Source organism: Bubalus bubalis, chromosome X (genome assembly GCF_019923935.1).
Source record: "Bubalus bubalis isolate 160015118507 breed Murrah chromosome X, NDDB_SH_1, whole genome shotgun sequence".
Lineage (NCBI taxonomy): Eukaryota > Metazoa > Chordata > Mammalia > Artiodactyla > Bovidae > Bubalus > Bubalus bubalis.
The window spans coordinates 96947387-96963537 of NC_059181.1; the positions used below are offsets into that span (position 1 = coordinate 96947387).

A 16151-nucleotide genomic window follows, 5' to 3' on the forward strand; every position below is an offset into this window, starting at 1 on the left:
CTACCGCATTAATTTTTTTTTTAATAAAATAGTATGTATGGGAGTATGGGAAGGAAAAGATGAATTCCAGCTGGAAAATCTGAGACTTCTGAGAGCATGTGGGCTATGAAGCTGTGTCTTTGGAAAGTATCATTTCTACAAGTGATTTGAGGTTTGAGTGGAAGGTATTTCAAGCAGAGGACGGAGCTTGCCTTGAGCCATGAGGTAGGGGATAGATTTTCACTGGTCCGTACAGTAGCCACCAACCACATGTGACTACTGAACACTTGAAATATGGCTAGTGTATGTGAGATGTGTTATAAGTGTAAAATACTCAAGGGTTTTTTAAGACATAGTAAGGAAAAAGAATGTAAAGTTTTTCATTACTAATTTTTTGATTACATATTAAAAGGATAGTATTTTGGATATATTAGGTTAAGGTAAATATATTAAAAAGGATGTCACTTGTTTCTATTTATTTTTTATAAGTGTTATCTACTAGATTGTGTAAGATTACATCTGTGAGTTACATTAGATGTTTGCTAAACAGTGCTGATCTAGATAATGGAGATTTTTAGAGAGTGTTGAATTAGGTTAGTATGGCTACAGCAGACGGTATACAGGTAAGAATGAGTGGGAAGTTTGGAAGAAGTGCCCCAGGCCAAATTGTGGAGGGCATTGGCTGCTCAGCTAAAGAGATTGGACTTTAATTTTTTTTTTTTTTTTAATACTGCTGTGTTGCTTAGTTGCAGTTTGCAGATCTTCGTTCCATCATGTGGGATCTTTTTTTGTGGCATGCGGGCTCTCCAGTTGTGGAACACAGGTTCTGGAACATGTGAGCTTCAGAAGTTGCGTCACGGAAGCTTAGTTGCTCTGGGGGCATGTGGGATCCTAGTTCCCCACCCAGAGATCAAACTCGTGTCTCTTGCATTGCAAGGTGGATTCTTAACCACTGGACCACCAGGGAAGTCCTCCTGGACTTTAATTTTGTATTCACTGGTGGGCCTCTGAAGGGCTTGGAGTGGAAAACTTTGATGATCAAATGACTGCTTCGGACAGGGGTGTAAGTATGGGCAGGAAGAATATGACAGTAACAAGGAGTGAGGTACTAGGGTCTGGGCTTAGATGGTAGCGTTGAAACCAGAAAGAGAGCCACATAAACTATATTACAAAGGGAGAATTGATAGAACTGAGTGGAGGTGTAGATGTCAGGGACAACATAAAGTTTTGCATCCCTGGTGATTAGAAGCATGTCAGTGCATGTAATAAACATAATGAAGCCTGGAATGGGAGCTAAATGGGAGTTGCCTGAGAGAGAAGATAATTTTTGACAATAGGGAGGAAATATTAACACCTGGAAGCAATCACGCTGTGTACCATAGTACACGGTTCAGTCTTTTGTGCTGTCTTCCCTCTATAGTAAGAATGGTATGGCCCAAAGAAGGGCTCCTCCTTCCGTTGAGATCCTGGAATAAGGAAGGTGTATGAAGGAAACAGAGAAGGCAATGGCACCCCACTCCAGTACTCTTGCCTGGAAAATCCCATGGACAGAGGACCCTGGTGGGCTGCAATCCATGGGGTCGCTAAGAGTCAGACACAACTTCACTTTCATGCATTGGAGAAGGAAATGGCAACCCGCTCCAGTGTTCTTGCTTGGAGAATCCCAGGGACAGGGGAGCCTGGTGGGCTGCCATCTATGGGGTCGCACAGAGTCGGACACGCCTGAAGTGACTTAGCAGCATGAAGGAAACAGAGCCACAGATGACCTGTAGCCGCTGCAGGGCCCTTTGCTATGGTGATTGAGCTTGAGGGATTGTTTGTAACTGTAGTACAAACTAGCCTAAGCTGACTTTGTGCTTTGTTTCCATTACACTGATTCTGCACAAATGCTTACTTTTCAACTGGTTAACTTGTCATCCTTTCAGCCTTCAATTAAATGTCACTTTTTCAAAGACTTTTCTTGACCACACAGTCTAATTTAAGCTCCCCTCTGAAGCATAAATCATTATTTTCTTTTATAGTATCCGCATTCTTTCCTTCTTAGGCATTTAATGCAATTGTCATAGGCATCATAGATTTGCTTATCATTGTCATGTTCCATTTGACTGTAAGCTCATGAAGACCTGAATCCCATCTATTTTTGCTCACTATTACAAAGCACCTGTCACACAGTAGTTGCTCAATGGATATTTGTGGAATAAGTGACGAACTAATGAATAGCTTATTGTTATCCTGGTTGTTGGATCATAAACTGAAAAGGTAGGGGGATGCTGTGATTAGCGGAGATAAAGCTCCTAAAAACACTCCTGGGTGCAAAGATCAGCAACTCTTTTTTTACCCTTCTCTTTTAAGGAAACTTTGAAAGCAGTGGCATGTTTCAAAACCCTTAAAAACAGATTCACTTGCCAATAGACCTGTGGCCTGGCAGGCTTCCTGCCTAAGACCAGGGAAGCCTGTGGAAGCCCACAGAAAAACTAGAGGGGCTCCTTTGAAAGAAAAGAGGACTGTTGCCATAGAATGCTTAGTCATAGAGAGTAAAAAAGTCACGTGCCCTTCTCCTTCTTAGTGGTTGTTGCAATTTAGTGAGAAGTGGAAAAGAGGGGGAGAGAAAGAGAGTGGGAAATAGAAATTATGGGCTGGGTATAGTGGATGCTTTTCTGGTCCAAAGCAAAGGAAAAAATAAGACCTACTTCCCTTCACTTTCATCTGCCAGGAGAAGACTTAAGAGGTGGCTCTGGAGTGTATCCCACCAAGCTGGCAATCAAGAGTTTGAAGACTGTGTAAAACTTCCAGCCTTTTCATGACAGGGACATACATACATGCTTAGGTGGTAGGAGGGAGGAGGAAGCAACAGTTCTGTATTTCACCTCATGAAAGCTCTTGTGTTGAGAAACTCATAAGGTCCCACAGCTTGAGTTATGGATACATGCAGTGAAGGCTGAGGTTGAGGCTATAGTTTCAGTGGGTGGAGTCAATGACCCTTTCCTCCCAGGATGCTCATTAATCCTCTGATCCTAAGGGTCCTGCCTTCTGTGACTCCAGAACACACAGCCAGGGTAGGTTCCTTAGGCAGCACAGGAGAAGGAAAGCTTATGGGGATATACTGCACTTTTAAAAAGTAAAATAAATGTAATAAAAAGCATGCAGCATAATTGCCATGACTTATACCCCATGACATTTGATAACAACAAGGTTGGTACATTACAAATAAGTTCCATGTTTACAACTCTGCCTTGATATTTACACTTATTAAATTGTTTAGGGAGGTGGCTCCTGGCTGCTGGAAGCCCATATATAAAACATATTAGCATAATTGGAGTACAGCCAAATCCCCCAGTGTACATTGCAGATACTTGTTACAAGCTTGACCTTGGAGGGAAAGCCATCCTCCTTGTCTTCAATCAGTCATCAGCTCCTGAAAGTGTTCCTCTGAAATCTACTTCCAGTCATCCACATTTGGAGGAACTTGTCCTTGATGCTGACCTTAGGCAGGCTCTCAGTTCCCAGGACAATGATGAAGGCTGAGTTCTCACCTGGATGAGGAAATTAGCTATGGTAGTTTCTATGATTTTCCATTACCTGTACCAAACATTCCTTTTCATTTGTTTAATTTCCTGAGAGTTGACACTATACATTAATTCATTGAGAAATTGCTTTGTGTAAAGGCCCAGAGATGAATGAGACAGTCATGGCCATCAAGAAACTTACACTTTAGTCAAGGACACAGACAACTAACTCTAGTAGAAGGAAGAATGAAATAAAGGCCATAATAGGAGTATGAGCAAATTGCTGTGGGAGCATAGATAACACAATTTATTTTAATGAGGAAGGGAAGAAGGCTTCAGAAAGGCAGCACTGGTCCTTGAAGGATTAATAGAAAAAGTGTGAGGTTGGGCAGTGAGGTCATACCAGTCAGAGTAAACTTCATGTACATAAAATGGCATGAATGAAAATACACATTTGGGGATGTGTATTTGTGTATATGTTGGTTTGTTTATCATTGGCAAGCTCCAATGATAAATCCAGTGTAGCATGGATGGAGGGACGGTGAAAGGGCTTGAAAATTACATTTGAGTCTTTTCCTGGAAACTCTGACACCTATAATAGTTTTGTTAATTAAAGGGAACAATCGAATTTTTTGAAGTGGATCAAGAATGGCATTTTAGGAAGCAAGCTCTAGCAATGTGAAGGATGAGTTGAAGAGGTAAGACCAAAAACAGACAGACCAACATCTATGCCTGACTAGATATTATGGGAGTGAGAATAACACAAAGATGTTTCTGGTGTTTCTAGCCTTAGAGACTGGGAGAAGTGTATCACCCATAATGAGATGGGCAACCTGGAGAAAAGGATCACATTGCTGGAGGAGAACATATTTGGTTGGGAATATACTGAGCTTTGGGGCTTCTCCAGTGACTCAGTGATAAAGAATCCACCTGTCAATACAGGAGACACAGGTTCAAAGATCCCCTGGAGGAGGAAATGGCAACCCACTCCAGTATTCTTCCTGGAGAAGAATGGACATTCTTCTGGAGATTCCAATGGATATAGGAGCCTGGTGGGCTACAGTCCATGGGTTTGCAAAGAGTTGGACATGACTGAGCATGCACATACCACATATGAGTTTAGTGTGTGAGCTGTCTTTTAAAGAGGGAAGGTGATTCTGGGGTTCTGACGAGATCTCAGTCATCTGCTCATGGGAAATTGTCAAAGCCGTGGATATGGCTACCACAACCCTGATTGTGGGAGAATACAAATGAACACTGGGGCTACTGCCTATATTTAGCATTCATGTGAAGATAACCACTAATAAATAGGAGTGAAGGATTTTCTTGGTGGGAGAAGATAAGCCTACGTGGACCTTGTGCCAAACTGAGGAAAAGTAAGCAGGATGAGGATAAAGGGAAATTCATAGGATTTGGCAATGAGGTGATCATGGTAGCCTTGAAGGAGAGAGATTCATGGGAAGGTTGCTGTTGTGGTTTAATCAGATAGAGGAGACTTCAGGATGCTCATAGACTAAGAGGAAATGAGGTGGGATAATGGATATGAAAAGTGAAAGTCCTTTCAAAAGTACAAGGCACCACACAATACAAGGTCACAGCTTTTTATCCCAGATGCTCTGGAGTTGAAAGGTCATTGATATCTAACAGATGCTTTGATTTTTATCATTATACTGAGTTCTGCTAAGGGGGCCTTATTCCTGACCCCTTTCATCTGTTTTCTCCCCTGCTCCCGCCCCCCAGCACCACCATAGCTGGGTAAATAGCTCATTACTTGATTTTAGTCAGCAGGGCTAGGTGACAGCTATTATATGTCATAGGTTATATGTCATTATATACATATTATATATATATATAATTATGTGTCATAGATATGTCACTCAGCTATTATAGGTCATAGGTTATATGTCATTATATACATATTATATATATATATATAATTATGTGTCATAGATATGTCACTCAGCTATTATATGTCATAGGTTACATGTCATTATACACATATTATATATATATATAATTATGTGTCATAGATATGTCACTCAGCTATTATAGGTCATAGATTTCCAAAAAGTGTTTAAAGAAGAAATTCATAGTATTTAGTTATTTTCGATGTAATTCCCATTGTGATATTCAGGTTCCTGGAGGAAAACAAAGGGACAGTAACACAAGATGTTTGTGGGGTGAAGGTGAGATGGAGCAGATTCAAAAACCAGGTCCCCTTCTAGGATAAAACAAAAATTAGCTAAAATAAAGCCATTCAGTGTCACATGTACCTAGCAGTTGAATGTACTCAGGAGGGAAGTCATGATTCTTGGAGTAGATAGGTAAATTTTGCATAAAGGGAATAGACCTGAGTAGAGTTTAAAAGACTGAGAGATTTCTGAGAAAACAGTAGAATTTGCTGTCCTTTAAGCAAGTAATCGTTGTTCAAGAAATTCTTAAATGTATGACTTAAAATATTAACCAGACACTTAAGAAGTCCTAGCTATGAACTAATTAAAGCTTTTCCCATAAATTATACTTCATTCAAATGCCTTTCTTTCCTGTAAGAGACCAAAGCTGAATGAGGATATTTTAATATTCACTCGATTTTTGTCAGTTTTTCCTTTCTTTGAACAGTCATTCAGTGTTTTTACTTTCAGTATTATTGAGAAGAAAAGAGAAGGGGTTGGAAAAGGGGAAAAGAAAGGGGAAAAGAAGGAAAGAAAAGAACATAGCCTAGAGACCTTACCCTGGCCCTTATTACCATAATCACTATAAGGTCACTAAATATGTCCTTGTGTGGAATTGTTTTTTTCCTTTCTGCCCTCTGTCTTCATGACTTGATGCTACTTGTATGTGAGGTTTGTATGAGCCATTCAACACCACCAATAATGGGGTCATATCAAGTGTCCGAGCTGTAGCTGTGCATATCCATGGTATCACTGCAAAGATGAGCTTTTCTTCTTGTGTTCATTTTTTGTTGTTGTTCTTGAAAGTAGCCCATCAGTCACTCGGGCCTGAAATCTTGGTGTCAGATTTGGTATTTCTTCTCCTCATACCCTCAACATCTAATTGATTGCCAGTTATTGAGATGCTACTTGGGTCTGTCCCACTGATGCTATCCTAGTGCAGGCCCTCATTAATTATCAAAAGTATTATTGCAAAAAGTGTTTTTCCAACTGCCTTCAACAAAGGTGGGCTTATGTGACCTCTTCCTGCTGTCTTACACACAGCTTCCAGTACCATCTTCCTGAAGTGCTCCATGTTATTTCTTTCCTCAAAGAAGTGAAGCGTTAGTTGCTCAGTTGTGTCTGATTCTCAGCGACCCCATGGACTGTAGCCTGCCAGGCTTCTCTGTTCATGGAATTCTCCAAGCAAGAATACTGGAGTGGGTTACCATTCCCTTCTCCAGGGGATCTTCCCAATCTCTCAGTATTTCCTGACATTTATAAAATCAAGCACAAATCACACAACCGCTGCTGCCTTTCATGGACCTTACGCTCTATCCAACCTGAATTGTTTCACATTCTTTACATTTGCACATCAAAGCTTGTACTTCTGCTCAAGCCTTCTCTCCTTCCTCACAAAAAAAAAAAAAAAAAAATTAAGTTCCTTTAGCAAAGTAGAGAAGTTGAAGGTTTATTTTTAATATTTCTAATAATATGATAAGAGCTCTTGTGCTTTGCTCATACACATGAGAATAGATAGGGCCTGTATCTGTCCAGTTCACTGTTATGGTCTCAGAGCCTAGCACTGTGGTTTGCACACAGGAGGTGCTCATTAAATTTTGACTGAACGAATACAAAGTTGACATGTCCAAATCTACTTACCTTTTAAATTTCATTTCAAATGCCACCAGTGCCCAAAAGTCTATGCTGATACCTGGTTTCCACCTCAATACCCACCTCATCTCATCTCTCTATAACACTGTTTTTTTCTGAATTTCCCTAGGCCTTATCTGTACCACTCTTATGACACTGATCGCTTTTTTTCCATCTTGAATTCCAGTTGTTTTTGTAATGTCCCATCTCCCATTAGACTGTGAGATCCCTGAAGGCAGAGCTGTGGGTTTAACTCATAATTGTGTCCTGAAAAGCAGTGTCCATTGAATGGGCACTCGATGATTAGAATAGCCACACTGGAGCCTTTAGCGAAGTAGAGAAGTTGAAGATTTATTATTAATATTTCTAATAATATGATAAGAGCTCTTGTGCTTTACTCATACACATCAAAAGGTAAAACTATTGTTTGCACCTAAGCCAAAATATAGGTAAGAATACTGGCTGAACTATTAGCCAAGATATAAGGTCATCATGGCTAAAATCTGAATTCTGGGTAATCTCCAAGAACTAGGAACAAAGTCATAATTTGTACATTTCATGAATTTGTAAGTTGTTTTTTCCTGAAATGGATACTAACTATAATAATATTTTATTTGTGGCTATTGGGACTCTAGACATCTAAATAAATTCAGTCTGTAAATGGGCTCTTTGGCTATTGCTTTCTTTTTACTATAAATCAAAATTATATACCGTGTTACATGCATTGCATATATATCAATTTCCAGATTTTCATTTTCCTTTGAGCTCAAATTCCCCTAGTTGTGGATACTCAGGTTTTCAGACTCCCTACAAAGGAGTTTGCCTACTTGGGTCAATGTGGGAGAAAAAACTAATATATTTGAGTCCTGGAGGAAACCATTCCAAGGGAAACAATGGTCTTGCCAGGTACTTTGGACCATATCATTTATAGACCTGGTTATTACCTTGTCCAACCATTCATCTTCAAGTCAGCCCACCTATGATGAGAGATTCTTTTGAAAGCCCTCCAGAGAATAATTATCTACAATCCTTTATTTCTAATTCCAGATTTTTACCCCTCTGAGCATTTGAAGCCCATTTACTTTCATTGTATAATAAAGGTTAAAAACCCTCCTCTGTAGAAACAGTTTCTCTGGAGGATGTAAATCACCCTTCTGACTTTTCTGCACTTTTAAGGTGTGCAAACATCTCTCCACTACTCTGACAAGAAGTGCTCAAGAATACTTAGAGAAAATCTTATGATTCCCATAGGTATGTATGTCTTTGAATATATCCCATGATTTCTACCTGACCAGGTCCGTATAGAAATACTTTGGTACTTTTGTTAAGTTGAAGCTTCTCCTTCTGGAGTATTCTTACATCCTGCCTTTATACTTCAGTTGGTACCTTTTCACCCATCCTTGATATTAATTATCATAGGCAGTAAAACATTTGTGTAATCTTAGCTTTATTGAATAAGTAAGTATGCATTACAGATAGATTGCAAGTCATTCTTGGTCCTGCAAAGAGACAGGCATTTATTGTGAGGCAAAATGAGAACATGAATCCATAGTTCTGCTACTGAAATACTTCTACTGAGTGTCTTGGTATGGGCACAGTCTCCCTCAGTATCCATTCAAATAGGCTTTGCTGTCACCTCTCCTTTCAGTTAAGGGATTCACAATATCTAAAATAAACTTATAAAGAACACTTCTGTATCAGAGGTAGCTTTATACCTACATTATTAATCATAGAAAATATTTGGTCAAAGACTCCATAAAAGGGGCAGAAAAGATACACCAGAGCTCATAGTTGGAACTAATTATTTTTTCAAGCTCATTTGCTGTAGTAAGAAAAGTATCAACTGAATTTTAGAATAGACTGTTCAGCCATTTAACATCAAAGCATGCAGTAGCCTGTGCATACAATGGCTTTTAGAGACAACACTGAATTTGACTTGAGCACCAAGGATGCATTTTAAAAAGTGAAAAGTACATTTATGTGCAATAACTAGTGTTGTGAGCTGAATGGTGACTCCCCAAAGATACGTCCACGTCCCAATTCTTAAAACCTTTGATGTTAACTTATTTGGGAAAAGGGTCTTCACAGATGTAATTAAGTGAAGGATCTTGAGATGAGGAGATTATGTATAAGCTGATGGGCCTTAAATGCCTTCACAAGTATCTTTATAAGAAAGTGGTAGAGGTAGATTAGATATACAGAGGGAAAGGTGATATGAAGATAGAGAAGAGAGAGGCTTGGTCACAAGTCAAGGAATGTGCTTGTCACAAGTCAGATGACAGTCACAAACTGAGAGAAGCAAGGAAGGTTTCTCCTAGAAGCTCCAGAGGGAGTACAGCCCTTGCCAAGACCTCAATTTAGGACTTCTGGCCTCCCAAACAGTAAGAGAATAAATGCCTTGTTTTAAGTGATCACATTTGGAACACTCTGTTGCAGCAACCACAGCAACAAAATACAGATTTGGGTACCAGGAAGTCAGGGACTGCTATAACAAATACTTAAAAATGTAGAAGTGGCTTTGGAATTACATCATGTGTAGAGGTGGGAAGAATATTGATGTATATGATAGAAAAAGCATAGGTTGCTTTAAACAGACTGTTGGGAAGAATATGAATGTTAAAGGTGCTTCTCATGAGGGCTCAGAAGGAACTGAAGAACATTTTATTGAAAACTAGAGGAAAGGTGATCTTTATTATATACTGGCAAAAAAGCTTATCCAGATTGTCTCCAACCGTCTTGTGGAAAGTAGATCTGTAAGTGACAAATTTGGGTATTTAGCTGAGGAAACGTGAGAGCAAAGCATGGGAGGTATGGTCTAGATTTTTCTTGAGCTTATAGTAAAATATAAGAGAAAGGGATAAATCGAAGAAAGAACTGGTGAGCAGAAAGGAACCAGCACTTGATAATTCAGGAAATTCTCTACCTATTCAGATTGCAAAAGATGCTAAAATGAAGAGATTCACTGTTAGGATAGTGGGCTCTGGGGATAAAGCCAAGACTAGGCAACCTTTGGCTAGTGCTGTAGAGATTAGGCATTGACTCACTGATCCACTCATTCATCTGGATAAAAGCCAGGAATAGAGGCGGCATTATCTGGCAAAGATCTGTGAGGACTCTCTTGCCTCTCTATTAAATCAATATGATATTCATAAGGAGCCCACAAAGTTTTTTTAAAAAGTTATACCAGTAGAAACAGTTCCATCTTGGCCTGAAAGGGACAGAGACAGGACAAAATGAGAGAAGGCTGTCAGACGACCAAAACTTTACAGGCAAGAAACAGGCTGATTAAGCTGTAACAGATATTACCCTTTGATAGAAAAGATCAACTCTAGGGCAGAGCTGCAGACCTAAAGGGTGCAACCCTGAGACAAGGAGGATTATTGTCAAGCCTTGAAACCTAAAGGGATTCTGAGAACAGAACTGAAGCTCAGGCACTTGGCTGAGGTCACAAGACATGGTGCTCAGACCTGTGTCCTGTGCTGTGCTTAGTTGCTCAGTCGTGTCTCACTCTTGGCGACCCCATGAACTGTAGCCCTGCAGGCTCCTCTGTCCATGGGATTCTCCAGGCAAGAATACTGGAGTGGGTTGCCATGCCCTCCTCCAGAAGATCTTCCCAACTAGGGAGCAAGTTTTCCAACCCAGGTGTCCTGCATTTACCATCTGAGTCACCAGGGAAAGGGAGTCTGCCGGGCCAAATTCTGAAACTCATCAGGACAACGAACTCATTTCTATGTTTGTTCCATTTTTTTCCTTTTGGAATAGGAATGTCTATAACTATTATCATATGCCTATCCTATTGCTGCATTTTGGAAGCAGGAGCCTTGTTGAGGTCATGTTTCACTGATTCACAAATGCAAAGGAATTTTGCCCTAGGGTTTTGACCTGTTGCTGATTTAGATGATCTAGATGAGATTTGGGACTTTTGAAATGATGATGTTTGGATGAGAGTTTAAACTTTAGGTTTGAGACTTTGGGGAATATTAGGGTAGGGTGAATATATTTTGCACAGGGGACAGACATAAATTTGGGGGTCCAGAAGGCAGACTGTAGTGGGCTAAAGGTCATCTCCAAAAAGATATGTCCATATTTTAATCCCCAGAACCTTTGAAGGTTACCTTATTTGGAATTAAATTTAGGCTCTTCATATGAAATTATCCTGGATTATCTCAGTGGGCTTGAAATTACAACAAAAGTGTCCTTATAAGAGAGCCATAGGGAGATTAAGTACACAGACCAGAAGGTAATGTGAAGACAGAGCAGACAGAGAGATGTGGCCATAACCCAAGGAATGCCAATAGCCACCCAAAGTTGGAAGAGACAAGGGAAAATTTTCCTCTAGAGCCTCTGGAGGGAGCATGGCCCTTGATTTTGGACATCTGGCCACAACAACCATGAGAGAATAAATTTTTGATATGTTAGGTCACCTAGTTTGTGGTAATTTATTATAGCAGCCAAAGGAAACTAATACAGCTAGTAAACATTTTAAAGGGTTTTGCACTATTAAAAAACACTCTGAAGAAAATCTGCATAAATTGTGTGTGTATGTGCTTAGTCGCTCAGTCATGTCTGACTCTTTGCGACCCCCATGGACTGTAGCCCACCAGGCTCCTATGTCCATGGGATTTTCCAGGCAAGAACACTGGAGTGGGAAGCCATTGCCTTCTCCAGGGGAGCAGGAGAAATTGAACCCAGGTCTCCTGTACTGCAGGCGCATTCTTTACCATCAGAGCCACCTGGGAAGCTCAAAGAGTGGTTTTGCTCTCAACCCCATGGACTGTAGCCCACCAGACTCCTCTGTCCATGGAATTCTCCAGGCAAGATTACTGGGATGCACAGCCATTCCCTTCTCCAGGAGATCTTTCTGACCCAGAGATGGAACCCATGTCTCTTGCACTGCAGGCAGATTCTTTATCATCTTAGCCACCAGGGAAGGCGCTTCTCAATTATGGCAGTAATAAACCCAATAAAAGATTTAGTACAATTTGGCTCTATACACTCTGTACTAAAAATGTCATTATGTATTTTTTTCTGGTGATAATTTTCAACCCAAAACAAACTACAAATGGCTAGGGCAGGATCATTATAAATCTGGGAAGCAAACCCTTTAATTGAGTTATCAGAACTTCATGAAAGACCTTGAAAGGTCTCAATGTTTGTGAAAAGTGTGTAGGATTACTCTAAATACAAATATATAATTTATCAATAACTGTACTTTTTTTTCCCCACAAACTAAAAAATAAGGCAAGTTCACATCTGGAAAAGGTGATATGCAACAGTATTTCTACCTTGACTAGCTTGATAATATAGCATGGGAAATGTCCCCAAATATTAGTCAGGGTGAATATTTCAAAATATCATTTTCCTACAGTCTGAAAAACTATCAAAAGACTCAAAGAAGCCATACAATGAAGATTTCAGAAAAGACTTTGTGAAGTTAAAAATATGTTAAGTATTTACATAAATTAGTAGAACCTAAGTGTTTGTTGTTGTTATTGTTACAAAACAGCATGTGAAATTGATATATCCCTTAAACTTCTTTGTGTGTGTACATATGTGTGTGTCTTAAGACAGGATAAAATTGTAAAATCTCAGATTCTGTTATTGTTTTTGATTTCTCTATTGTAGCATCTTCAGAGCTTTGCAAAGGATAAGACCTAAGTAAGAATGAACTGGAGGAAAAGGCAGCAGTTTGAATGACTATACATCTGTATAAAAGAAACTGTGAGCTATTGGTCACTTGTTTTCATTATCTCAGGTAGTGATTTGCCAAGCCAGTCATTTGTTCTTTCTGAATATCTATAATGTGCTTTAGAGGAAGTAGAAATAGGACTTTCTATATAAGAAATATACCTATAAGAAAACTTTTACAATAATCATAATCATCTGCATGGATTAGTCTTAAAATTATACTCCAGAGAAGTTATACTACATTCTTTCAATGCATTTTAAAAAGTAATAGACAAGTTAAGTATGACTTTTCCTCTCTCATCTATTTAAGAAAAATGTAGAGCCTGGTTTTTCCTCCTAGAGTTGTTTTGGCAGCATTTAAATGATTTGTTAATATAATAAAGTAAGTTAAGTATGATGATGATTGAGAAGTTCAGTTAGTCACTGGGATGTGGAATTATTGTAGCAGGATTATAAATATCTACACATATATAAAGTATATCATTTTTCTTCTTCAGATCACCATGGCAGAATGGGAAAGGGGGAGGAAAGAGGCAGATAAGACAACTGACGTATCAGAGAGTTTTATGCTGCCTCCTGCAGAGAGAAATCTTTTTCCTCTCAGGTCTCTTAGAACTCTATTCCCTGCCTTCAAGGGGGTCGTGGGAATAAGAAGCAATAGAGAGAAGAAAGAAACCATGGAGAACAGGGATCAATATTTACCTTTAAAAATCTAAATAAAGGTAACAGAATTTGCAGGTTCAACTCTAGCATAAACATTAAAATGTGAGGTTTTTCTCAAAAATAGCCATACAAAGTATTTGTATAAAGTAGATATATGTGTATATTTATAAAATACCTCTTTAAATAAAGTTTAAATTACTTTCTCTAACCACTTCTGTTAAACTTTGGTTTATTTTTAGCAATGATAAGTGCCTGCAATATCATGCTGAAACTCTAGATTAATGTGAAGTTTAATTTCAGCCAAAGCAGATGAATCCAACTTTCACTTGAGATTAGATTCTAAATAACTTGAAGGGGATGAAGTAGTACATTTTCTGAGATTCCAAGATGGCTTCTTTTACAGAGTGTGCAATATCAGTGCCTTTCCAAACCATTAACACACACACTTTTCACTGGTCTTTTACTTTTCTATTTAACAGCAATCAGTAGACATTGATGAATTCTTTCTTTTCTCTTTTCTTCCTTTTTTTTTGGGGGGGTGGTGTGTGACAAAATTTGAGTAACATTATACATTTTTGACAGACTGAATGGTTTTGAATGCCTTTAGAACTCTTCAATTTCTTACATTTTTCATCATCACCGTCAGGTCACACACAATAACAAATAATACACATCTTCACACTAAAATGAAATGCATGTTTTAAAATCCTGGCAATTGTGTTTGTGTTAGTATAACTGTGGGAGGAGTCTTGCAATAGCTTTATATATGCACATTATTTCATCCAGCTTAGCTTGATCTTTGCAGAAATGTACTTATTTCCTCTCCATCCCTTGAGAGTAGGTTTTGTTCTTCTCAAACTGTATGATTTTGTTTACTTAAATATTTTCTTATTCTTTGGCATCAGGAATCACTTAGATGAGATACCTCCATTGTGGCGAGACCGTGACCTTTCCAAAGGTACTCGTCTGTTGTCTGTAAGACAAAGAGAAAAGAGAACCAAAAACATGGTGAGCTTTAGATCTCAGCTATTGAATGATGTCAGGTTGAGAGAGGTTTTCAAACAGTCCTAAAAAATTAATTCAAATGAATATGTAAATAAGTAACATGAAGCCCAGATCTGAGGAGTTCATGCTGTAGCTCCCAGGCTGACTGCAAGAGTCTGAAATAGCATTAAATGACTTTTCTTGGTAAGTGAAGTCAGAGTGATAAAAGCAATGGAGGAATTCTCTCAAGCACAGTCCCTTTGGAAATAGCAGGTGACAACAAAATTCCTTGGTAAAGATGTTAAATTGAAAGGATCTATGTACAGTGCCTTTTGTTGGAAAGCACTTCAATTCCCCAAGAGTTTTCAACCTGTATGTTGGCTACCTCTAGAGGACACCAGTGTGGGCAGAGCTGAAAAAGAGGTTTTTTTTTTTGTTTTTTGTTTTTTTTTTACAATGATTGCAATATGTGGCAATCAAATCAGCTACCAAGTCTTTGCTTGATTGTGTGATGTAAACAAATTCAATACATTATATAGTCATTATGGGAATGAATAATGAATAGGTCCCATTCCCCTCACCCATCACAGGAAAAATAATCACTGTAGAGAGAACTGTTGGCACAAAGCTTGGAAAGCAAAGTTTAAAAGCATTGAAAGTTGCTGAAAATAGTTTTAGCTTTAATAGGAAAAAGGTTTATAGCTCTGCATTGTGGTGATCACTACTATGTTATTATCACCTCTGTTTTATGCTCAGCTTAAATGCAATTGATGTGGGTGAAAATCCCCTTCTGACAGAAGCATAATATACTTAGATTCTCTATTTAGAATGAGACTAGGTTCCTAGAAATAATCACAACCACCAGCACTTACATAAATGCTAACACTTTACACTCGTTAATTTGCTAATTCATACAACATCCCCGGGAGGTAAACCCATTTCATTCTATCCTATTATCTCTGCTTTAGTGATGAAGGTTACACAGCAAATCAATGGTATGATGGGGGATTATAATGCAAAGTTAATGCCTAAATGTCAAGGCTGCTTTATTCAGAGGTAGATGTTGGGGCCTCCCAAGCTCCTACTCATTTCCTCCCTAAGATGATGATCTCAGTCTCAGTTCAGTCTTTCAGTCTTGTCTGACTCTTTGTAACCCCATGGACTGCAGCACTCCAGGCCTCCCTGTCCATCACCCTAACTCCAGGAGTATACTCAAACTCATGTCCATTGAGTCATTGATGCCATCCAACTAACTCATCCTCTGTTATCCCCTTCTCCTCCCACCTTCAATCTTTCCCACCATCAGGGTCCTTTCCAGTGAGTCAGTTCTTCACATCAGGTGACCAAAGTATTGGAGTTTCAGCTTCAGCATCAGTCCTTCCAATGAATATTCAGGACTGATTTCCTTTAGGATGGACTGGTTGGATCTCCTTGCAGTCCAAGGGACTCTCAAGAGTCTTCTCCAACACCACAGTTCAAAAGCATCAATTCTTTGGCGCTCAGCTTTCTTTATAGTCCAACTCTCACA

General features: G+C 39.1%; 1 protein-coding gene across 2 annotated transcripts in view; it reads right to left on the reverse strand.

The window, feature by feature from the left end:
• Window positions 1-16151, reverse strand: part of DIAPH2 (diaphanous related formin 2) — a 1048054-nt gene that overhangs the window by 49836 nt on the left and 982067 nt on the right. The window contains exon 28 of one of the 2 annotated variants that reach the window (XM_025277005.3): window positions 13912-14612. The exons of the other annotated variant lie outside the window; for it this stretch is intronic. Coding sequence (XP_025132790.1) covers window positions 14548-14612 — 65 coding nt within the window. The 3' untranslated portion in view covers window positions 13912-14547. Of the gene's footprint in view, window positions 1-13911; window positions 14613-16151 lie in introns of those variants that run through there. 2 annotated transcript variants of the gene reach the window in all.